A 25,132-nucleotide genomic window follows, 5' to 3' on the forward strand; every position below is an offset into this window, starting at 1 on the left:
TTGTCATGGAATTTGGATATATGGGTCTTCCTGCAAATATGCAGGACTTTGTAAGCCCAAGTCCAACCAAGGTCAAGTGGCTTTGTTGAATTGGCTTGCCGTCTTTTAGCAGTATGTTATGGCAAAGTACGCCTCGACCTTTGGAGTGAATCAACATGTTGCGTTGCTTTATGTTGTCTGTGTCCAGACAATATCAACGAGCAAGTACTCCAACTCCAGAAGTCAGTGTTAGCAACATTATTTTGTGATTAAAACAAGACGTAGAGTTCATCAAATTTGCAGAAACTCAGCCGATAACAAAATATATTGACATGACACTGGCATCATCAAATTAAAAAATAGATGGAAACATTTGTATGTCTATATGAACAGTACACTTTTATTCTTATCTTTGTCAAAAACAACGTGCTAAATCATTGGTCAGAAACATGACCAAGTTAAAGACACATTGACAGTCCAGACATCCTAAAATCCATGCAAAGGTGAGAATTATAAGTCAGTAAAAATATTTTGTAAAGGTTTTTAGCAATCACCAATGGCCTATATGAAAATCTACTGAGTTCAGTGACTTTCCCATTTATATGTTTGTTTATATCTGGGTAACATGGTGAACAACTGGTTCGCACATCTGCCTCACATTTCACAGGTTACGGGTTGAAATCCAGGCTCGAGACCTCCTTCACTTTACTCGAACGGACTTGTTACGCAAATTTTGCCTCACAGTAAAATGTAACCAAGTGATGTTTAATAACTTGAAAAAAACACAAGTTGGTGCAAGTCTTGGTACCATTGCATGTATTCTGCATAATTTCATTGGCCATTATTACAGTTGTTGGTTTTACAGTTGTCAGGATAAGCAGTATGGAAGATGAATGCTGGGTAATGAACATCAGTCATTAGAATGTCATTCCGTTTAATATAGATAGACCTCCTTCAAAGCTGATCTGTAAATAAAAGTGAAAAACAATCCAACAAAGTGTGCATTTGTGTTTGTCCATCTGTTCATTAGTTAGCGGGTTAAGAAAGACTTAGGAACAGATGGGAGGCGCCATATGAATCTAGGGGGTGGATGTGTGGAAGAAAAAAAAAACTTCAATTCCTACGACTGCACCTTTATCCAGATTCTCACTATTTATTTATTTATTTTTTGTATTCCCTGTCTCCCGCAAACAAACAAACAAAGCAAACAAAGCTAGTGCTCATCTTTTGTACTGTACCCTGTATTTTTATAATTATTTTAAATTGTAATGAAAGCAATGAAAGCTGAGCTTTTATTGTATTCATTTAGTTCTTGCTTTATATAGAAACACATTACTTGTATCACAATCCAATCAATGGAGTTTTCCTGAAAATTAGGACAAAACAGAAAACTGAGTTGGGAGGAGATTTTTCCAATGCACGTTCTGGAATAACATACTAATGCTGTAACCCTGATACGTAAGACAGAAATTATATGTGGTGCTAGTGTGTTACAGGCAGGATGACCTACCTCCCATCCGGTTGCATTGCTCTGCATTTAAGACAAAGTGCACCTGCAGTCAGCATATCCAATGCAGTTGAGCTGTGTCTTTAAAAAAAAAAAAAAAGTCTGATGGAAAGTCACGCTTCCAAGTCTGTTGAGGTTACATCTGCAGATGTGCAAGAGATATTCCGATATGACAAAACTTGATGAAAATGAGTGCAACGTGAGAACTGATTACCCACCTCAAAGTGGGTTCACTTGGTATCGAAGCATATGCTCGCTTACAGTACAAACCTGTAATATGCAATGTTCTAGACTTATATCATATTCAAGATGTATCATTTGCCAAGAGTTCCATATTGGGTGGAGTACTCATTCACTAATTATCATGCATCACCATTTAGAGTGAAGCCACCTTCATTCCAGGGATTATGTTCCACTCCACCAGTGATATGCGAAAATCCGCAAAATAGAAATACCGTTTAAATACAACACAGGCCTGTTTTTACAACGTATACTGTCGCTAAATTTTTGGGAATACCTTTAACCACTTTTAAAACAATACAATTTAACACATATTCAGAGTGAAAAAGATAACCCAAAAACAATCGCACAAAAATATTGCCCAAATTATTGGGAAAAAAGACAACTGTAAATGATACCAAGATTACAAAAACTGAAGCGTGATATAGCTGGGGTTTACACTAAATGGATACGTATTCACAAATGTGCCTAGAAGCCAAATTCTTCATTATATTACCATTACGGCTGGAGACACAAACTCATCTACCAATAAACAATATCGCAAGTTATAACCATCACTTTCACACTGACTTGAAACCCATAGCACAACAGCGATAATTACACCAACACATGGCGACAAAAGCTGCTCATCACCCGCTGAAGGTTTCAGGACTCCTTTTCCTGGTTTAAAAGACCCCCTTAGCATTCTAAGCTGCCTTTATGAGCTTAAACAACTCTTTTATATGCAGTAATTAACCACAAATAAAGTACTGCAGTGTCTGTACATAAAACAAAACAATTGTAACAAAATAATAATTAAAAAAAACAATATACAGTACATAGGTAGGAAGCAGGACTGGCAAAATGACTTGACTGCTACGACAAGTGGCAAGCTGACGAGTTACTGCAACGATAAAAATCGTCCGCATTAAATAGTTGACCTTGTCGTTTATGTTTTTTGAAGTTATGCTTTTTCTCCCACTGTTCATCTGTTCTCTACTTTCTGGACGTGACGCACATGCACAGCGGTGGTAATACGGGTTTTTCTAATGTCATTCAGGTCGTCCATGTGACGTACCCGGAAGTACTACGGCTAGTCAGCGTGAGCAAGAGCCCGTACATTTGAGTATTCCAGCGAAAATACTCCAGGGAAATGCAATGTCAAACCTGCAAGACAGAACTTGCCTTTCATGGCAGACCTGCAGTTATATACGAGCATCTAAAAAGGAAGTACGTTGTGCCTGATTTATCACGGTAAGCCATTTAGCAACTTAGCTGCTCACATTAGCATCAGCAGCTGCAAGTTAATTGCTTTGAGCAGTCAGTGTTAACATTAGCATGAGGCTAACAATGACTTCATGTTATCAACATGTTATCAACTCAGGAGCATAGATGCTAGTAATTAACTTACAAACTTACAATGGCTACGTATTGACAAACAACCATTCACACTCACATTCACACCGAGGCGGAACTTGAAGTCTTTATTTAGCCTCATGTGCATGTTTTAGGAATATGGTAGGGCGAAAAACACACACAAGCCCATCAACAACATCCAAACGGCATACAGAAAAACTGGAGCATAGATTTGGATTCAGAACCTCAGAACTAACTGTGAGACACAAATGCGCCAACCACTGTTTTACCTGGCATTTTCATCTATATTCAATTTGGACATTATTTTAAAAGTTTACTCATATAGATGATTAAAAATGGAAACAGTGGAACAGTGGCCATCGCATGTCTCTCTAAATCAAGGGATAGGGGTTCCAACGGCTCTATGTGAGGTCCCTGCGCTCTTGTGAGTTTTATTGGCACACCCGTCGCTTCCATTTACTCACTACTCCGGCTTCCTGCCAGATTCCCAAAACCTGCATGTTAGGTCAATTAGAGACTCTAAATTGTCCATAGGTGTGAATGTGAGCATCAATTTTGTGTTTGTATGTTCCCTTTTAGCTGGCTATCAGTCCGGGGTCTGCCCGCCTCTCCCCCAATATCAGCTCTAGCTCAACCGTGGCCAGAATGTTGACGAGCATCTTAGAAAAATAGATTGAGTGATGTTCTAAAGTGAATGTATGGTCAGAAGCCTTTTCATGTTAAAACGTCAACACTACACAAATAGATTATTTGTTGTGATTGTCAAATCATCAAGTCATCCCGATAAATGTAAAAATATAAGTCATTCAATCATTGATTTCTCAAGTGACAAATGTTAACACCTCGGTGGAGGTCTGCGCTCTCTGAGTATGTTTAATTTTGAGTTCTCATCCACAAATTCTGTCGCCCTCATGAGGTCTTCAAGCTGCTTCTCCTAGAACTCCCTCTAAGTGTGAAACTGCACTATAGCAAGTCAGCAAATCCGCCTTGCCCAACCTAACAGTTGTCCCGCGTTATCACAGGATGTACATTAGATACCGCATAGATACCCTGACCCCTGCCCCTGACTGTGGACTGTAGATTACAGGGGCTGGGCATCTCTACTACACCCATTTATCTTTCTTTCACCTCCCCATGGCTCCTCTCCCCTTCCCCCTCTGTAATGTCTCAGCTGTTCCTCGCAGCCAGCCCTCTCTGACTGAGTGCCTGCTCTGTTATGGGTTCATTGGGCTGGTATGCAGCAGGAATCTTTGGATCAAGGTAATTTCACACTGTTCAACTTTTTCCCAGGCTGTTAAGCCTTCCTCTACCTCTGTGCTACTCTGAGTGGGAGATAGGGAGCGACACATGTAGCCATTAAACACACACAGGGGTCCGATGGGCTGACGCCACCAACATAGACAAGGGAACCATGTCAATTTCCCCAAAAGGATCATATTATTACAGCCTGAAAGAGAGTGTGCTGGGGGTGGTGGTGGCCATTCCTGTGCATTGTTGTACATTTGGGTTAAAAAGAAGTACAACCAGATGGGATGCCAGCAATTTGCAGGGTTCAAAATCATTTCAGTTCACCCACTACACAAAGAAAAATGAAAACGTTGGCATGTGTACAGTATGTCCGGCCAAAGAAACACTACACGCTGATGGACCAAATGCTTTTCTGCAGTGAACTCTTGTTATTCACCGAGAAAGAAGGACCAGGCCAGAATGTAAATTTACCTTCATTACATGAATAGGTGTGGCATAACCCACCAACAAGCATTTTCAGGGTCGGTCTTCCATCCCCCACTCCAAAAAACAATTTTGTATAATTAAAGCACTATTTAATTGTTGAATAGAAATTTTGTTTCCCTTTTATGCGACTGACTGGCAAGCAGTTCAGGGTGTAGTCTGCCTTTTGCCGAAAGTCATCTGGGATAGAATCCAGCACCACCATAACCCTAACCAGGATAACTGGGATTGAAAATGGATGGATGGATTATCCTCACTTTGGTCGCAGGTGTGATGGAACGTATCTCAGCTACCTTCATGCGAGAGGCAGGGTGCACCCTGAACTGGTCGCCAGTCACTCACAGAAAAGGAACACAAAAATTAAAATCATTAAAAAAATAACTGATCTTTAGGGGAATCTACTTGTGCCCAATGCCGTGTATGAGGGCGACTTGTGTACTTCCGTACAAAACCACCACATACAGTATATGTCAAATGTGTTTGGAGGCTGACAAGCCATGTGACTGCTAGATACAGTAGTTGTGTGGTAATGCACACAAAGTATTTTGTCAGTTGTCAAGCAGGTATACATTTTCATGGTCAAGACAAGTTGATTGTTTGCCATTGTGTCCTTTATCATTAATTTATACATCCATGCACGTGGATATGATGGCAACGAATGATAGTTTTGCTAGTGTGGGTCCCTGGATGGAACCGCAATTATTATTTGGGTCTTCGGTAGGGTTGGCCAATGGTCATTTTGCTAAATTTCCTTCATCAATCATGCTGAAAATTCAAGTTCAACTAAGTACTATAGAAATATTGATGTTAAAAGAAAGGCTAGAAAGAGTTGCCACAGCATGGATGAAGGCGGACTTCCCGTCATCAACATCACATTATCCGTCTTAGAATTGCTAACTAGCCTTGCTAATCAACAAGTTCATCACTTCTATACAAAGGAGAGAATTCTTAATCAGTTATTATACCAAGCCTGAGTCTTGAGCTGACAAAGTTTGGTAATCCCTGCTCTAGATAATACTTAGACATAATAATACCAAGACAGAAGTGTACTTATTCCCGGCTACGTGTCTCAAAGACGGCTTGCTGGGATTTTCCATTGCAGTTTTTATTCCCCCTATCGTCAGTCCACATTTTTTTTGTATGTTTATAGTTTCTGTATCTGCGTCGATGTCTCTTGTGCATGTGCGGCCACTGTATTAATTTAATCCCTTCATCCCCAAGCAGACGTGTGAGTACCTGATGCACATGCAGATGGAGGGAAGCCCTCTCGAATTGTTGCGGTAATCTTGTTCTCATCTCTACTCGTTGCACACTCACAACCCACGTGCCATCTGTTACCATCTGTACAAGGATTGGAAAACGAGGCCAACAGTAGCCCCACTTCGTGTCGTACGCACATGTTAGAGCTGTTACGCTCTCAGGTGTTTGCTTAGTTTAGTTTGGGGGCTCATTTTTAAGAACATTGGTTATTTTGGGAACTCTTGCCTGTTAATAGAGAACTTGTTTTGAATGACTCGAACCAGATAAGTCATAATAGACCATGTGCACATGATGCCCTGTGCCTTTAAATTTGTAATAGACAGTTAACCCATGTTCGTCGCAGGGGATAGGTCCCGGAACCCCCCATGATAGGTGAAAATCTCCACATCAAGGAATATAGATTTACCTCTCCCTCACAAATTCAATATAAAGTATATAAACATCAACTTATTAAAACACAATACTTCAGGTTTGAGTGCATTTGCACCTGTTCTCACTCTCACTGCTGTCAATAAATTGGAGGCTATCATATAACATCACGAAGAAAACTAGCAAAAGTTGCACAGTTCTTCCAATAAGAGGCAATATAACGTGTCTTCAAGATGTCTATTTTTTTTTAATCTCATTTGAGGATACCCAGAGGTGGGTAGAGTAGCCAAAATATGGAACTCAAGGAAGAGTACTGTTACTTTAGAAGAATATGACTAAAGTCAAATTAAAAAAGTGGCTCTCTATGTAATTACTTGAGTAAGACCAAGAATGTAATAAGTGATAAAAAAAAAATCTACTCAGGTCCCTAATAACTATAGAGTAACTTAAATCTTAGCATGACCGTCAAATAAAATAAAAATAACTAAATAACATGTGAACATTGTTGTTGAACAATATCACTGTCCGTCAGACATAAAACTAAAATCTAAAATGAAGAAGTGATGAATGAAATAGTTGTAAAATAGCAAAGTAAGGTAAATCCAGCTCTGAGAAATGGTTGTATAATATTTGATTTCCTCTTGTTAAACAGCACAATAGCATCACCAGGCAGAATTTAAAAATAAACAGGAAGATGACTACAGTAAATATAAAAAAGTCAAAACATCCTTCTTCCAAGTACATTGTTGCCAATTTTAGAACTTTTACTGCCATTAATATGACCTAGAATTTGCAAAACTGAATTGAATTATTTTCTTTCTTTTTTTTTCAAGAGGGGAGGTGAAAAAAACCAATTGAAATAATCTTGTATGTGATTGAGTTGGAGTTGCTAAACTTGCTGCCTTCTTAGCCTGGTTGCCATTGTAAAAGAGATCTTATATCTCAATTGTACTTTTGCCTGGTTGAATAAAGGTTCCACAAAAAAAAAAAATCTGATGGCACAAGGCTATATTCATATTTATAAATGCGATGCGGCTGTGATCAGGAGTAACCCAGTACAATGAAACTCACATTCAGTGGGAATCCACAGACACCTGCCACAAATGTTTAAGTACTGAAAACCAACAACACATGTATAGGGCCTTCCAGAATTTGCTTTATCCACTGAAACCACTGAATGAAGAAGCTGTTTGCTGACCAGACTTATTGATAAACGTGTGTGTGTGTGCATGTGCGAGCGAGAGATTACAGAACATACCCTAAAACATGATTGTTCCAGGCAAAACAGCAAAACCATCTGCAACTTACTAAGAGGCTCAAGTGCGATTTTGGCAAAATGCAAGACTACGCTGCATAGCAAAGTGTTTTTGTTTTTAAGGAGTCAACAATGTAAACACAATTTTGCAGCTGAGAAAGACTGAAAGACATAACTTATAGAGCACTTTATCTTCACCGGGGGTGCTCAATGCATCGTCGAGGCAGTTTTGGCCAATCGCATGACCTCGTGCCAATAAAATCCGTCAGCCCATCATCCACTTGACTCAGGTGTAGCTCTTACATCAATTGTGCACGTCGATTGACTTACAGTTGGTTCGACCAATCGTGGCCTCTTGTGATGTGTGTCACTGCGCATGTGCACATAAAGGTGCGTTCTGCAAGATGGCCTCCTATCTACAGTCTTTCTGTTGCTTTCTCCATGGCAGTGAACGCGCCACTATCGTGGCTACGATCCACTCAGCAGACCCCTCACTCCCCTCCTTTAAAATTAGACCTTGGGGGAAAAAGGTTTGGGCATCCCTTATCGACACCGTCACAATACTCAAAGCGCTTTACGGAGCTGGACATTTGCGCACCAATGGCCAACTCCTGCCATGCAAGGAGCTGCCAAGTCCCACTTGGGGCACATTAGGGTTTAGTGTCTTACCCTAGGACACTTCAACACGTGGACAATTGTAGATAGGTTAAACGAAGACTCTTAATTGCCCACAGGTGTAAATGTGAGTGCAAATGGTTGTTTGTTTATATGTGCCCTCCAATTGGCTGATGAGCAGTTCACAGTGTGAGCCGGCTTCTGCCCAAAGATTGCTGGGAAAGGCTCCACCACGCCCGCAGCCCAATTGAGCGCGAGTGGTTCGGGAAATAAGGTTGATCAATAGGCCATTAGCAACATACTGAGAAAAAGAAAAAAAAAGAAATAATGATTTGTTCATTTTGGGAATTCTGAACTTAGGTCAAAACCTTAACGTGTAAACTGAACAAGTTCATTTTTGGAATGGAACGGAATCTTCCAAAAAGTTGGCGGACAAAATCAACTTTCCCCACATTGCTGTTTACCATTTGAACCCAGTGTCTATTTAAGTACTGACATGTTCAACTAAACTGCAACGAAACTGAAGTCTCGTAGCTGACTGCTAACATAAATCACAAGATGTCATAGATGGGCAATTAACATGTATTTTACCTTAATTATAAATGACTTTAACGCTTGAGCTACATTAACACATACAGACCATGCAATAATACTTAAAGGCATGTATTTCCTCTTCCCCCCACTGTTAATTATTCAGTTTGTGGGCTCTGCTGCGTGTCGTGTCACAATGTGGCACTACACTGACGGTGCGCAACTCTTAGGTTCGGACTTGCACGTATACTGGAGTGTCAAGAACTATTAAAAAAAAAAAAGAAGATGCTGGGTCAATCTTGATATTTTTTGGGTGCATCGTGCATTACTCATCCATTTGCATTGCTGCCAAAGCAATGTATTACATACCCTTTGTGTATCAAGATTGCTTAATTGCATGCCACCGAGCAAGTGTATTGATAAGCCAGCCCATGAGCTCATGTTTTAGTCTGAGGTTGTTCTTGTCGGGGCTGGAAGTCATCAAGATGTTGATCCTTCCGAACCACCAACAGACACAATTTTCAAACATTCTTTGGAGTTTTTGGTACAAAATGCCGTTAGCGCTCCAAGGACTCAGTGGGGATTAACAATGCCTTTGTTCTGTGTGTGCACAGTGAAATAAGGGAGCGCAATAGGCTGGAACTTTTGGTGTGGTATCAGCAAGCAGCTGTTGCATGAGTGACAAAGTCAAGGGCTGGTGATATGAACATGGGAAAATCCTGGAGGAGCTGGAGGTGCAGAGACAGCAGCAACAGCAGCTGAGCCGCTCTGCGCTCGTGTGGACGGCGGCAAAACGTGGGAAACACAAAAGGACGGCAGAAAGAAACTATGACCAAAAATTAGCCTCTTAGTCTCCTCGCTCATTTGTCGACTGTTCAATTGCTGTATTGGAGACCGCCAGTGGGGTTTAAAGAACCCGGAGAGGAATGTGAGGGGAGGAAGGGTGTAGGAATGAAGTGGGGGGTTAGAGGAAAGGTAAATGAATACCAGACGGTTTGTTTCTGGTTTTAAGTGAAGGTTTTGCCACATCGGCCAACGACTGCCCCAACGACTGTCATTCACTGCAACTTGTTACACAGTAGTCATTCATCAAGGTTGATTTTGGTAATCATTGTGATGCTCTGCACGTGTAAAAATCTGTCCCCTCGACACAAAGGATAACGTAACAACAGAACTTGTAATGACCAATTTGTAATAATGTTCAAATCTGCTGCCAAGTGTGGTACTCTTAGTCCTACATTGTCATGATTAATGAATGACTGTGAATCAACGAGTTTTAACATTCTTTAGATAAATAGACAGTCATCATTTCTCTTGGAGGGATGGCAAAATTTGCCACTTATTTTAGTCAACTTTTGGAAAAGCACTTGGGATCCCAAATCATCCCATATGAACCGTTCCAGTTTTCAGTCTGCCTTTATTCTGGCAGGTCACAGTTCGATAAGTCAGAATGCCATATGTCAGATAATTGCCATCTTATGACATGTAAACAAAAAGCAGTTTTAAAATGAGTGTGTATTACGACAAGACGTGTATTCAAACGCAAGCGGCATGCTTTCAGAAAGACATCTCAAAATGATCGGCAAACGTGTCGGATTGAGAAACCAGGTGTTTTAAACATCCAATAATTAAGGTTAAAGAAGTTGACATGAATTCATGCATTTCTCAAAAACAACAATCTCCAAACAGCCCCCATGCTTTATTTTCATGTAACGATTATCCAATTCTGACTTACTGGACATTTTTATCATGTGCATTTTTGAAGTGTATAAATCAGTCAGATGCTGACACACACCACATCCACCTTTTTTTTTTCAGTTGGAAAATTTGAAAAGAAATAACCAGGCAAGATGTGTAGGTATTTGTGCTCCAAAAAAAAAAAACAATGAGTCCAGACATTTTTTTTCGTATTTTTAATTCATCTGTCAAATTATATCCAAGATACTTTTTCATCATGTTTTGTTATGCTAGCAAAGGACGTTGATTGTTTAACAAAGAATTGCCGCTGCTTACTCTGTTTCAATCATTAGTTTTAAATAGAATAAAACAGCCCCCATCGAACATTCAACGAGATAAATGAATGAATGAATGAATGAATGAATGAATGAATGAATGAATGAATGAATGAATGAATGAATGAATGAATGAATGGATGGATGAATGAATGCTCAATAATGCTAACGTTTAAAAAAAGAATTCCAGTGGATGCCTCTACCAGAGGTTTGATACCTTTCACACACTGAGGTGTCATCCGAGGATGAAAGGGATTGGACATCTATTAGCCTCTCTGAAATGTTGTTGTCACACACACACACACAAACACACAAAAAGGTACATGCCCCCATACGAACATTATGCAGTCAACACAATCACCATCTTTTCCCATTTGCTCCTCCTTGTCTTTTTTTTTTTTTTTTAATTTGTGTTCAGCTGTTGAGATATGGCACGTCTCAAAGAATTCGGGAGGATGTGTTTTTGTGAAGAATTTCTGAGGGAGTCTGAGGGAAGTTTGCAAGGCTCGCTCGATGCCAAAGCGGCATTGTACGAACATCAGTCCCACGCAGGCAAAGCGCAGCGTGCAGGGGGGAGCAGGTGATTTTGGGAAGATCGGGGATTTCAACGCGTCGCAAGAAAACATTGTTGGAGATGAAAGGGGACAAATGAGATTATCGGGCCAAACTATTTGAGGGAAGATAGCCTATCAGCTCAGTGTGGGATTGATGTGTCACTGGTTTGATATGCCAGTTATTTGGCAAGACTTCACTGTACACTTCCACAGCATTGTGAAGCTTTCGTATGATCCAGAAAAACTTTTGAGTCATTTTCAAATTCATCCTCTCCATACCGAAGACCCATTTGGTGATATTGACTCTTAGGTTTGAACTGCACCGGAGAATTGTTGTTTTTCCAGCAATGCTTGACATGAAGGCTGGTGTTGTTGTGTTTATGCTCTTTTTTTTTTTTTTTTTTCACGGGTGTATTTTTAACGAACTTCTCTTTCTTGTTGTTCTTCATGCACATCTGCACTTGTTCAAGCACAGAGAGCATGGCAGGAATGGGGAAATGTGAATATGTGACAAACGAATGATTTGTAAACCCTGTTGTGTGTGTGTGTGGTGTGTGTGTGTGTGTGTGTGTGTGTGTCTGTGTGTGTGTGTGTGTCTGTGTGTGTGTGTAGGTGCACAGTATATATACTGAGACTGTGTATGTATCTATAAATCTACATATATATATATGTATATATATATATATATATACGTATATATATATATATATATATATATATATATAATATATATATATATATATACATATATATATATATATATATATATATATATGGACAATGTTCTGATGTCAACTGATAAGTGTTGTGCCTGCAGTGTGGATGAATGTAAAGAACCATGAGATGGGTTTTAAGATGCCTGTTAAGGATTATTTGGCGTGATGAATTTAGGAAAAGTGTTTTTTTGTCGTTGTTGTTGTTATTCTTTTTCCACTGAATTGTGGATTAGTGTTGCGATTGCTGGATATTCTGTAAAGCATTTATTGAAGAAGAAATAAAAAACAATGCTTCCCGCTTCAGGAATTATGTGCTTTTTATTGAATTGTGGGGGATTATTTGCTCGTTTCAACGTTTATTTTATGTTTTAGGCATATTGTTGATGTGAGTTTTGCTGCTGTTCTTTTATTAAATTATTATTAGTTAGCTCATGTTCAAATCTCTTGAAGTATTCCTACATTTATTTTTATTTTATTGCTAATACATTTTGCATGTTTGTAGAATCCACACAAAATGGATATCAAACAATTGAATCATCTTGTAATTGAGGAAACAAGCAAATTTGAATTTTAAGATTCAAAAGTTTCATATTATTGCTTCACTTTCGTGGCTTACAAATTGTGATTAATTTGAAACCTTGAGAGGGTTCAACAATCATTCAGGAATAATTCATAACTTCAAAAAAAAGATGTGCTCTTTAATGAAAAATATAGTTTTTAAATATCTGGAGAACAGAGAGTAATTTGAAAAAGGAACATAATATTTGAAAACATGCAAAGTTTACAGTTTTAAATAAAATGAATAAAAAAGACCCAGGTGGCATTTTAAATGAATCCTATTTAATACAACCTATGTATACATTTATGTTTTCTTAGCAAGTTCCATGCAACATAATACTCCAGAAAATAGTTTGTTATGTGTGTAAATTTTTCGAGGAAGTTGCAGGGTTGAAAATGTCCTAAAATGTGAATTGTGAGCCCCTGGCTGAATGTCATGCAGGTATGTTGTCTCCAGGCTTGTCTTTGGCTATGTTCTCTTCACATACCTCAGCAGATCTTATCTATGCAAACGAGTTTGGCTACAGTTTGGGAAACACCTCCTCAGAACAAAAAGGACAAAAGATAAGAAAAGAAAATTGAAATCATTTGTACACCTCTCTCACTATTCTTTGTACTTTCTTCCTCCCTGACGACTTCCCGTGATTGCTGTTGATAAAATCTTACGTTAGTGGTCGCCTTTGTGGGATTTTTAAAAACCAAAACAACAAAAACTTTTCTTATAACTTGCATATCTTAACGGAGGGGGGTGGGGGGTACGTCAATGTTGAGCTTGTGAGACAAATTCTCAGAAGTGAGCTTCTGTCATCTCAATAAAAGTCGACTAAATTCCCCGCCTCTCTCAATCCTCTCACTTGCTGCGTTGTTCTCATAATTTCTTCTGTTCGTGATTGTCATGTAAATCGGTAAATGAAGAGCAATCATCACCGACAGAGACCCGCGGGGATTTTAACTGTAAAAAGTGTGGGGATGATGACTCACTCCAATTGAAAACAACCATCACTTTCATCTCGTCATTTGATGCACGTTTTTTCCAACAATATTTCATTATCTTGGGACTTAAAAAAAAAGAATCACTCCGTTAAATCAAATGTTCAAACTTTAAATAGCACAATCTCGTGTTGCCCCACGTGCATTTCTTGCAGTGTGCGACGCACTTCCACTCGAGTTCCATTTTTATTGACTGTTTGGCTCCCAGGAAAAAAAAAAGAAAAAGAAAAGCAAATGCCAGAAAGGCTTGGCGTGTCTTTGCAAAGATGTGTTGCTGCTTTATTCTGATATGCTGAGTGAACGCTTCCGCCTGTGATGTGCCTTGCGGTGTGCTCCGTCTTGGAGCTGCACAATAGAAAAAAAAGAAAGAAAAGAAAGAAAAAGAAAACGCGCCCTGGCATGTGTGTGGTTCAACCACGTGGTGCTTGCATGAGATTTAAAAAGTCACACATCTTGAAATTATACAAGTGATTTAAAAAAAAATATATATATATATATATATATATATATATATATATATATATATACATACACAAAAGTTTGTTCACCCTTAGCTCCACATTTTCATGAGGCACCATCTAATATGGCAAGGTTGCATAAAAGCAAATATGGCTCCGTATCCTCCAATTTGCATGATGACTATCTTTGCGCAAACAGCCGCAGGTGTGATCCATGCAGGTGAAGGAAGCGCCTGTGGCAGCTTGGGACGGACAGTTTGGAGCACCTGCCTTCCACAACACCGCATCTCTTTTCTCCCGTCTTTCTAACTCATTGGTCTGATTTGAACATTTTTTTTTTTCATAGCATCGCCTAACATTTCATGTCTGCTCTCTTCTTTGGATCGAATGCATTTATTGAGGTTTTTTTTCCATGCACCTCTATCTATAAGTTTTCATTAGTATGCGCATTTGTGCGCACTGCTCTGCGACAGGATCAGTTCAAGTTATATTCCCTCCGTGCAATTACATATTGAGCTCCCCCTCATTGATGCGTCTTTCTATCCCAGCGGAGGCAGAGCAAGGGGAGGAAGGTAAGAGGAAGTCTGCCCAGTAACAATCGCCCAAGCCGGGGCCAGCTCTGCGGAACTATTGGCTATATGCAAATAGATACACGCGGAAGGAGGAGGAAACGACTTACTCTGGAGACAGGAGGCGGGGGGTGAGGGGGTAACTTTAAAGAGACATTTCCCCAGCTTTTTTTCTCCCAAGCCGTTCTATGCAGCCTATAGGAGCTTGATGGAAAAGAGCAGCTCTAAAGCATGGGAGGACTTGACTGGGTTCCCCTGATGCACTGCGGCCTTCATTCACAGCTCGCACCTTTGAAGTCGTCCAAGAAGAATGGGGGAGATGGGGGAGGATTAACATATTTACTCATGCAGATCCGCATCTCTTTAGGCTGTACTTTGGTTTTATTATTATTATTATTATTATTATTTCACTCTGTTTAATCAATGCAACTTCCTATTCACCTGCTGCCTTGCTCGCCCGTGCCACATTTCGACAAAGTTGTTGAAAGGTTGTGCCGTGGTGTTGGCCAGCTCTGGAAAAGCACATGGCAGCCCCTCTTTGTTCACCGGAATCCGTGTAAAACGTCAGTCACACAGAACAAGCAGCTCGTCTATTGAACACAAGTGTTATTACTAAGCATTCCTGGCCCTTATGAAGCACTTTTTCCTCAAAATTTCAACTTAAGTGAACATTCTGTATGTTTCAACGCCCGTGTGGCGCTCAACGCTCCTAAAGATAATCAAGCCCCGCGAACACGCGCTATTCGACCTTTGTGGGGTAAAATGGTGCATAAATTGATTTGGAGTCATATAGGCTGACTGTGCGTGCATGGCTGCAGAGAAAGAGGATAAGAGAAAGAAGAAGAAGAAAAAGAAAGAGAGAGACTGCGTGCCTGCCTGCCTGCCTGCCTGGCGTGCGTGTGCTGCTCGGAGCTAATTGCGTCAGTTGCGCACGCCTGCAGCGCAACCTTGAAATGCGCCTGATGCAAGCAAGTGGAGGCGCACTGAGCTCGGGGACACACAGCAAAAGTTCTCCACCGCGAGAGGCAGGACGACGCTGACTGACGGAGCCCCTGCAGCCTCTCCTCTCTTCTTTATGCCTCCTTTCCACTTTCCCTTCCACCACGGTGTGTTTTTGCTCGCCGACACGCTTCCCACGCAGTGATCGCTGCTTCTTTTTTCTTTCTTTTGGGTTTGTTTTTGTTGTTCTTGCGACTGAAGCCAAACGCCATGGAGCTGCTCTGCCTGGAAATGGACACCAATATACGGGCTCGTCCCGATCCGAACCTCCTTTGTGATGACCGAGTGCTCCAGAGCTTGTTGAACATAGAGGAGAGGTTTCTACCTCAATATTCCTATTTTAAAGGCGTGCAGAGAGACATTCAACCCTTCATGAGGAGGATGGTCGCCACTTGGATGTTGGAGGTACTACCACAAAAAGCTCGTCGTGTCCTTCAAAAATCGCTCCCGACGCGTTCGGTGCCGCTTCTGCTCGGAACACTGACCGAGTTGACTTCCCTTTTGTGGCCACTTGTGTTCATTTTCGGGCTTTTCGGGGTTTTTAAAGTCCGCTCGCGCCGCTGGTCTTTTCGCCATTTTCCCCTTTCGGACGTGACGACGGCATATGTCGACTGACTGTGCCTCTTGTGCGGCGTGTGGCGGTGGTTTTGGTGATTTTCAATGATTTTATTGATGATACTTCGACTATTTCCATGCACACGTATGCACTCGCCGAGCACCGCGGTCCTCCGTTCGCCATGTTGTTTTTTTACAGGAGCGCTTGTGCTTTTTAAGAGGACTTTACAATGTCATGAACGCAATAACAGCACTTAAAATCCATCGGCTACATCGTAGGGCGAACCTATTTGTCCCCCGGCCGGAGAAATGATGTGTTTTAATGTTGCAAACTTTTGCGATATCTGTTTGAAATGGAGGAAGGGCGAGGGCCTTACTTGTGCCTTTGCGTCGCAATGCCTCACGCTGAAGTTATGTTCGAAAGTCGACATTAATTCATACATTTCTCACTAACAACCGACTCCAAACATTGCCGAGGCCCCACGCTTTATTTTCATGTAAACATTGTCAAGTTCCGACCAGCGAAATATTTTTAATTAATTTTTAAAGTGAATATATCGGCTGGCTGGTGACGCACGCCACACCAGCCTCCAGCGAGTTGCTTTTTATTTTGACATTTTATTCGCACTTATCCTCGGACAATTTGGACAAGAATAGTCGGATATGGCGCGTAAGGCGTCGTTGTTTATTATGGTGTAAAGGAAATGGGTACAGACAATTTATTTCTATTTTTAAATATTTTTTGAAAAACATGACGAATGAAGAAAAAGTGTTTCCGCGTGCTGCGCTACAAGCGGGGTGTTTTCTGGCTCGGCTCGATTGTGACTTAAATTCATTTGTTAGTGAATGAACTGCAGGAATGTAACTCTATTGACGTGTTTTACACTTAAATCATGCTTTGTGTATTCAGCAATTTGATTAAAAGTGTGTTATGTCGCAACCGATTGGGACCGAGTGCAAATTCCTGGCTGGTCCCCAACTTTTGGGTGTCAGCGCATTTATATCTGCCGTTTTCCGTGTCATTTCAAGTTGTTTTATGCTTTACAAGTAATATGAATTAACAGTATATGTTATTGAACGTAGCTGCATTGTATGCTGATTCTCTCCTTCTGTCGCTCCCCCCTCTCTCTCTTTCTCTCTCTCTTTCTCTCTCTCTCTCTCTCTCTCTCTCTCTCTCTCTCTCTCTCATCTCTCTCTCTCTCTCTCTCTCTGTGTTTAGGTTTGTGAGGAGCAGAAGTGCGAGGAAGAAGTTTTTCCCCTGGCCATGAACTACTTAGACAGATTTCTAGCAGTGGTCCCCACCAAAAAGTGTAACCTGCAGCTGCTCGGAGCAGTTTGCATGTTTCTTGCATCCAAATTGAAAGAGACTCGTCCATTAACTGCAGAGAAGCTTTGCATCTACACAGATAACTCCATCAGACCACAAGAACTGCTGGTAAGCAACATTCAAACATCATCCAACGTAAAGATCTAAAAAATACTTTCCTTTGTTTGATTGTATTTTGCAGTATAGCCACTCCCACCCCCCAATAAATAAATAAAACATACTGTAGTCTAGTGTGCGATGGAGTCTGTGCTTTAATGAAAGCAAAAGCCACACACAAGTGAATCGTTCCACATGGGGGCTCTTACTGTACAAAACCCCGCTTTTAAGTCTGTGTAATGGTCTCCATTGCCATCTAGCGGCAAATATTTGCACGCGCAGAGCAACGAGGTCATCTTGAATGGCAGCCAAACTTCTGACTCTGTTCCTGTCAGAGTGGGAGAGAGACACAGAGAAATCCAAGTTTGCCTTTTACAGTTCAGCCTCTATCCCAAAATAACCAGCGATGCACACGCATGATGCGACGTAATGTCACGCTCCTTCTATTTGCCGTGATTACGTCCCCGTTGGGCCGACAGGACACTTGTTTGCAAGGGCCTGCAGCTGCCTTCACCTGCGCAAAGCAATTACTTAGGGCCCGTCTCGCATCAGATAATGAAGCCCTGCAGTGCTACATAAACATTCCTTGGTAAACAACACTCAACTCCAACCGTGTGGTGAAAGAGGCCGCACGCATATTGCAATGCAGATGTGGGCAATGGTCTCCATGCCACTGGCGGATCCACGGTGTGTTTTCATTCGTGGGGCCGATAGGGTCAGAACGTAAAAGAGGTGCACTCCATGAAAGAGTGCGCACAAATGTTCACTTTTTAGCCCTCTGCTGTTTGTTTCCTGATGCTCGCTCTCAGTGTTTCTGTATAAGGCAGTATTTTGGCTGTCAGGCAGATACAGGAAGCAGATCAGCTGCTCAGTGCATGTGATTGCTTCTTCTTTTTTTTTTTTTGTGGTCCTCATCTTTGGTAAGAATTTCTTGTAAATTGAACCACAATTTCAGAAAGAAGGTGTGACCAGAGGAAGGCAGTAGTAGCAGAAGGAAGTAGATGTCGAGCTGCCACTCAGCATTCGGATCTGCTATGTTGCAAGCTTTTTTTTCCTTTCCTTCTTTTTTTTTTTTTTGTCACAGATTCTATGTTGCACCCGCTATTCGGAGGATAGGCTTTTAAATGCATGAAAATAAATTTGAGGTCCCCGTTTCATCTTTGAATTTAGTAGAAGTCATTATATGGGACAAAGGTACAGCCCCTTTTCCTCGTGTGTCATAAGGAGAGTGTCGCATTTCTGAAAAGGTCAGTGGAAAAAAACAAAAACTTACAGGGTCAGCGGCAGCCATGTTGGATTATCTCATGACTGAGACCATGCGGTCTCTTCAAGGGAGAAAATGAGCAGCATCCGAAGTTCCAGTCACAAGGCAGTAGTCCTTAACCAAACCACTGAAATGTTTTCCTAAATTAGTCACCAAGTCTTCAGTTAATTACCTCCCGCACTCGGAAGTGAAAGTAACAATACACCCAAAGAGGGGAGAACACCGCACCTAGTGTCGCGTCCCATCACATGCGCGCCGCCATGTGTCTCCTCTGCTCAATGTCTTGTGTGAGTCCAAGGCATTCTTGAATTCTATGAATCGTCGGCTTGTTTGTCACCTGACAATGGCGAATTTAGACATTTTCCAAAAGAATTTTATTGGTTGGTGTGGAAGGAAATAATTTTTTTTACATTGCTTTTAACATTTGAATACAGATGAAATGCTGATTCTCCTCAATGTGCAGCCTTCCTTCCCTTCCGCTAGCCTCACACACGGCGGAACCTCTGCTGGGCCTCTTTAGGAAAGTCCCAGATGCCAGACAGACAAGCGGGGAGGGAGCACACAGTTGTGAGGTCACCTGAGCTGGTGACACTGCTCATGTTTCTCTGTGTCAGGCTGAGGAAAAAGAAAAAAAAACACAAATAATTATCATTCATATACACCGGAACAGTTTTTCAATGAATATAATTGTTGGCTCTAAGTATAGCTACATAGCGTGTAGTTATCCCGTTCTTTGTTGGTGGCCTCCGCTGACAGTGACATAATAAATGGTGTCAAAAACAAAAAAAAAGTACATATTTTTGTAAAATCTTTTTTGTAAAAACTTTCATTTTAACTATCTCGGACACAAAGCAACGGAGAGCTTCAGAACTGCTCGGATCTTTGTTCGTAGTCACGTCACATGTTTGTGCAGCCACCTGTTGCTAGGCAGAATTCATAAGGCATGCTCACAAGGCCGCTTGAATGGCCAACGGGGGTTAATTCAATAGCTAAAGGAAGTCAAATGAGACTACATTCAGGAAATCTGACTTTAGCAATGTGAAGAGAATATACCTTTTAGGAAGAACGCAACTGCAGCAGTTTCCAGATCTGGTGGGGGAACTTAGCACGAATAACTGCGAATTGTGTGACGGTCTCCTCAGTTTGTTATATACATTGCTTTCCGTGTATGTCTCCCTCCACCATGCATTGTCTCACAATCTGCCCGTGTGTCTCCTTGACCTTAGGAATGGGAACTGGTAGTGCTGGGGAAGTTGAAGTGGAACCTGGCAGCAGTGACACCGAACGACTTTATCGAGCACATAGTGAGGAGGCTGCCGCTGCCTGAGGATAAACTGACTCTTATACGCAAACATGTCCAGACGTTCATCGCCCTCTGTGCCACAGGTAGGCTACGGTTAAGCACGGATGCTCCCTTGTGGACAATCTCATTGATAAATTACAAAATTCCTTTGAGAAAAACCCATGCAAACTGCATCATTGTGTCTACAGTGAGACACTAAAACTTTACTACTTAGTAACATGGTCCCTTGTGTTTTGCTTCAAGTGTGCCAATCCACTAACATTCAGATGACATAAGTCACTTTAGAGCGGAATCGTCATTTAAGATTTGAGCCGTCATGGCTAAAAGTGCCCAAAACAATCCATATCATGTTGTGCTGTTAAAGTCTATCATCTCCCAATACACTGTTGAATTGCAATTGCTTTCCCGTGACCACAAATTCCCCCATTATTGATATATTTTACTTTTTGCCACTTTCTGCACTATTGTTTAAAGTGGAGAAAACAACCACGGCAAGCTGAGGCAACTAGAGCCGAGCCCAAAAAGGAAAAGTGGCAATGGAAGTGCGCAACTGCATACTTTTCCTATGTTGCAAACACATCTCTGCACATTCTTCTTTTAGCTTCGTATCAAAATAGAGCTCAGTTTGCAGGCCTGATGGATGCATTACCCACAGTGTGAAAAATAGTCCAAAGGAGGCTTTTGTCATTGAAGATGTTTCAGACTTAAGACTGCCTCCATCGTCACAGTCTGGTATGTGGATGTTGTTTTGGAGGCTCTTCGGTAGCATCCAGTAACACTTCAAAGCACACTTGGCAGGTTGAGGAGTATTCCTATGTCGCACGCGTGATTGGGGGAAGCGATATACATGGGTGGAGGATTGGCGGGGTGTTGTCTCTCAACTTTAGAGATGGATTGTTCCCACAAGCTCAAACATCAAATGAGTCCAAGGAGGGACACATGGCCTTTAACTTGATCTGTCAATGGAGGTGAAGAAGGCAATGGGAAAATATGTTGTATCGGCTTCTGTCTTAACTTCTCGAGGCTACCCGCTTCATAGCGGGAGGAGGTGATGACTTTTTCCTGAAGGTAGGCATCATCTCAAGACCAAGAAGCTAGCAACAGGGAACGAGTGATAACCTCCCACACGCCTTGCAAAATAATTCCTCTTACTGACATAGTTTCAAAGAAGGCAAAGTTGCAGTCTCAAAATAAAACTGAGAAGTGATTTTAGTATAGTCGAGAAAGGCGACGAGGTTTTTTATTTTGACGATGGGGGGGGGACAAAAAGAAAAAATCAACTGTGTTGTGCTTGTGGATTCTTGTGTAATGACAGCATTTTAGTGATTGTGCCTATTCTCAAAGCAACATTGTGAAAGACTCAGCATGCACTTTGTCCGTCATGGCTTCACTGAGGGAGTGGAAGTAAATTTACGAGCCGAGTCCTCCTGACGTCGCGTCTTCAGAGAGCAACTGTTGCTAGATTAGCGACAGGTCATTTATTTATGAAGGCCCTCAGCAAACACCGAATAGTGAGGGCGAGACAGAAACAGAAAAGGTGCTTTGTGACGACTTGATCAACAAACTGGTGTTAGGCCACCGTAGGAAGTTAATTTCTGAGTCAACAATTTGATGCATCTGAAGACATCTGAGAATTCGAAAGCCTCTTTACGGGGTGTTCCCAGACGTAAATCTGCTGAGAATCTTCCTGGAGGCGACCTGCGAGCCAGGCTGGAGAGGTGAAGACTCAGCAGAAGGAGGCGCGAGCGCTCGGGAGGATTTACATTTGCAACACAATGGACAACAGCTCACCTGTGGCCTTCCCGTTTCATTCAAGCCACCGACCTCCACACATCCCGCCAACGCTGCCTGTCCAATGGAAAACAAAACACGCATAAAACCGCAGCGCTGTGTTTTCAAGAGAAGAGAGGAGTAAGTGGAGAATAAGGCCTCTCCTTCCTAATAGCTCCTCGCTTTTGATGAAACAGTTCCGTTCAGGCCACTCGGTGGGTTTTTGTCAGGTGGCGCAGGCTGGCTCTGTATTAATTAATAACACTGGCTGGTCCATTCAGGAGTATGCAAATGGATGGAGGGGCTCAGCTCAAGACTCCGAGAAGGGAGACAAAAGACTCGGCCCTTCCATTTCATATGTAGAGCCGTATGAGGGTCAGCGCCGCAGGGCCACTTGATAGGAAACACCGGCCCTTCCCTCAGGCAGCCCGCCGGATAATAGCCAAGAAACAAGCTCATTAAGGGAGATTATCAACCTCCATTCCTACACACCACCAAGCACTCAGAGCTTCCTCGTCCATTCTTATTCAATTGGGGTAAAGTGGGAGAATAGGCGGTGTGCATGGGGCAGACAGATGCACCCCAAACTGTCTGCTGTGGTTGTTGAGCTCCGTCTTCTGGCCGCGTTGCCGGCGATTATGTCTTGTTTTGTTTCGTTTTCTTTAATGCCCACTCCAATAGCCTTCAGTGCAATGGTATGCGTGTTGCTTTGGATGCTTGGTACCAAAGCTACACCTGGAGGCTGGCCATTAGAGTCCATTGTCCTGCATGTGCTGATGTAGCTAACAAGTAGTTCAAGTAGCAGAGGACAAGCTCTTCTAGTTATGAATGGTGTTTGATTTTTTTTTTCTTTTCTCTCTTCAATGGAAAGGAGGGGTAGGAAGTGGCTTTGAACTGTCAAGTAACTTGATCATTAACTTGTTAGTTCTACTGAGGGAAACTAATAATTCACTAGATAGAAGACACCCTTTTGCTTTCCCCCTCTTGTGTAAAGTCCATTTCACTGGCGGGTCACATGAATTCAGCATTGGCTCTCCTCTGTAAGAGAAAAATAGCGTAATAAAAGAATAAAGTAAGTTTCTTTCGGCTTGTCCCTTTCAGGGTCGCCACAGCGTGTCATCTCAGATGAACGCACATATGTTTGGCACAATTTTTACGCCGGATGCCCTTCCTGACGCAACCCTTCTCAGGGAGTGGAGGCCCCAGTGGGATACGAACCCACAACCCCTGGTTTATCAAACCAGTGCTCTAACCACTGAGCTACAGGGCCTCTAGCGTAATAAAAGAATCATAAAGCAATATAAAATCATGTAAATTCAAAAGATAGTGTTTATTTCATCCATCCGTTTTCTGAGTCACTTATCCTCACAAGGGTCGTGGGAGGGCTGGAGCCAATCCCAGCTATCTTCAGGCAGGAGTGGGGATACGTCCTGAAGTGATTGCCAGCCAATCACAGGACTGACATAAACAATCACATTTTTTTAAAATCAAAAATTTTCTTGCATGGATGCCTTTCAGCATCATGCCAAAGTGAAACTGCAGGCAAATATGCCCATGTGATTTCTATGCAACAGTGCAAATATTTTTAGTGAGTCACGTACACTTTCATGCCACTCTCAATGGACCAGAATGACGTCGCCATGGAGACACTCATCACAGTGGTCCCGAAATAAATGATTCATCTTAGATGTGGTCAATGAAACGATCTTTACTGCTGTTTGTTGTCAGTAAAAAAAAACGATATGCTGGATGTGTCAGAACCTGAACAAATTAGCCACCACCTCAGACAAATGATGCTCACATCCCGGATATGTGGGATCAGGTCCGGTGCCGCCGCATTGGCAACGGATCAAAAGGAAGTAGCCCGCATCCAGAAGTGTGACACATTCAGTGAATCACAGAGCGGCATGTCCTGAGTTCTCTCCATCAGCAACCCACTGAAAACCCCGCAGCCATCTGACTCACAGCAAAAGCGCAAAGGGAATTTATCTCTGGACGCTGCTACATTCCCGTGTTTGAAAATGGAACATCCCCACTTGAAGTTTGCGTTTCTAAACTCGGAAGTCACTTCATACAGTGTTTCCCGACCTTCAGTGAGGCAAGACACAGATTTGACATAAGAAACATCTCACGGCACCACCACCAAACTAAAATGTCCCGTAAAGCATGCAATAATAATAAATAAATGAATAAGTAATGATCATGTCTCAATTTACTCTCAAATTTCAGTATGAAATCTCAGCATGTTCGTTTGAACACACAATCAGTTCAAGGTATACCCTGCCTTGTGCCTGAAGATAGCTGGGATAGGCTCCAGCACTCCCGCGACCCTTGTGAGGATAAGCGGCTAAGAAAATGGATGGATGGATGTTACTTATTAGTTATCTGCTGCTCTGAGAGCGCTTACTGTGGGGGAATGTTTACGTTACTGCAGTACATACAGAGGAGATGTAGAGGAACATATGACACGGTGTGGCCCAGGTAGTTGAGCATCTGCCTCTCGACCCAGATTTTGTGGATTTGACCTCCTGCACCCATCTCAAGTATACTTGAGCAAGACGCTGAACCACAGTTGTCGTGATGCTATGTGTCAAGGCACATATCACCACATTCTGGGCCCCCCCCAAACAGCATCAACAGGGGCGTGGGTGCAGACATAGGTTTCCTTGCAGATTATTTGTTGACCCAGAGGAGCTTGTGGGGATCTTTCTGCCACCTGCTGGACAGCCAGGGACACTCCTAATGCTTAGGGCCCCGGGACAGTACACCCCCAATTTGACACCTCTGGCTCAGTCCTCAGTATAAGACTGAACTGTTGCTTTTGTATCATGACATCTTCCATTACGTAATCGTAAAGCATGTTTCCATGTCAGCAATGTTAACTGTTAGTCTGGAACCATTTTGTTGCTGTGCATCTGTATGTAGTTTCTTTACAAAGAAGCATTGTCATGTAAGTCTTTTTCATAGGCTTGACAACATTAACATCTCTATGTGAACCTTAACAAAAACTAAGGGAAATAGTAGATGAGCGTTTGCAATGATGGTGCATTAATGGTGATTTACCAATCCTACAATAATTTTTCATGTTCAGATTTACTAGACATGGTCAGTAAGCACT

General features: G+C 41.9%; 1 protein-coding gene across 6 annotated transcripts in view; it reads left to right on the forward strand.

Moving 5' to 3' along the window:
• Positions 1 to 25,132, forward strand: part of ccnd2a (cyclin D2, a) — a 185,184-nt gene that overhangs the window by 145,915 nt on the left and 14,137 nt on the right. For 5 of the 6 annotated variants that reach the window (XM_061822928.1, XM_061822925.1, XM_061822927.1 and 2 more), the window contains 2 exons: positions 17,474 to 17,689; positions 20,168 to 20,327. In XM_061822928.1, coding sequence (XP_061678912.1) covers positions 17,474 to 17,689; positions 20,168 to 20,327 — 376 coding nt within the window. Of the gene's footprint in view, positions 1 to 15,702; positions 16,105 to 17,473; positions 17,690 to 20,167; positions 20,328 to 25,132 lie in introns of those variants that run through there. The other variant, XM_061822923.1, reaches the window with a different exon arrangement.

Source organism: Syngnathoides biaculeatus, chromosome 6 (assembly GCF_019802595.1).
Source record: "Syngnathoides biaculeatus isolate LvHL_M chromosome 6, ASM1980259v1, whole genome shotgun sequence".
Classification (NCBI taxonomy): Eukaryota; Metazoa; Chordata; class Actinopteri; order Syngnathiformes; family Syngnathidae; genus Syngnathoides; species Syngnathoides biaculeatus.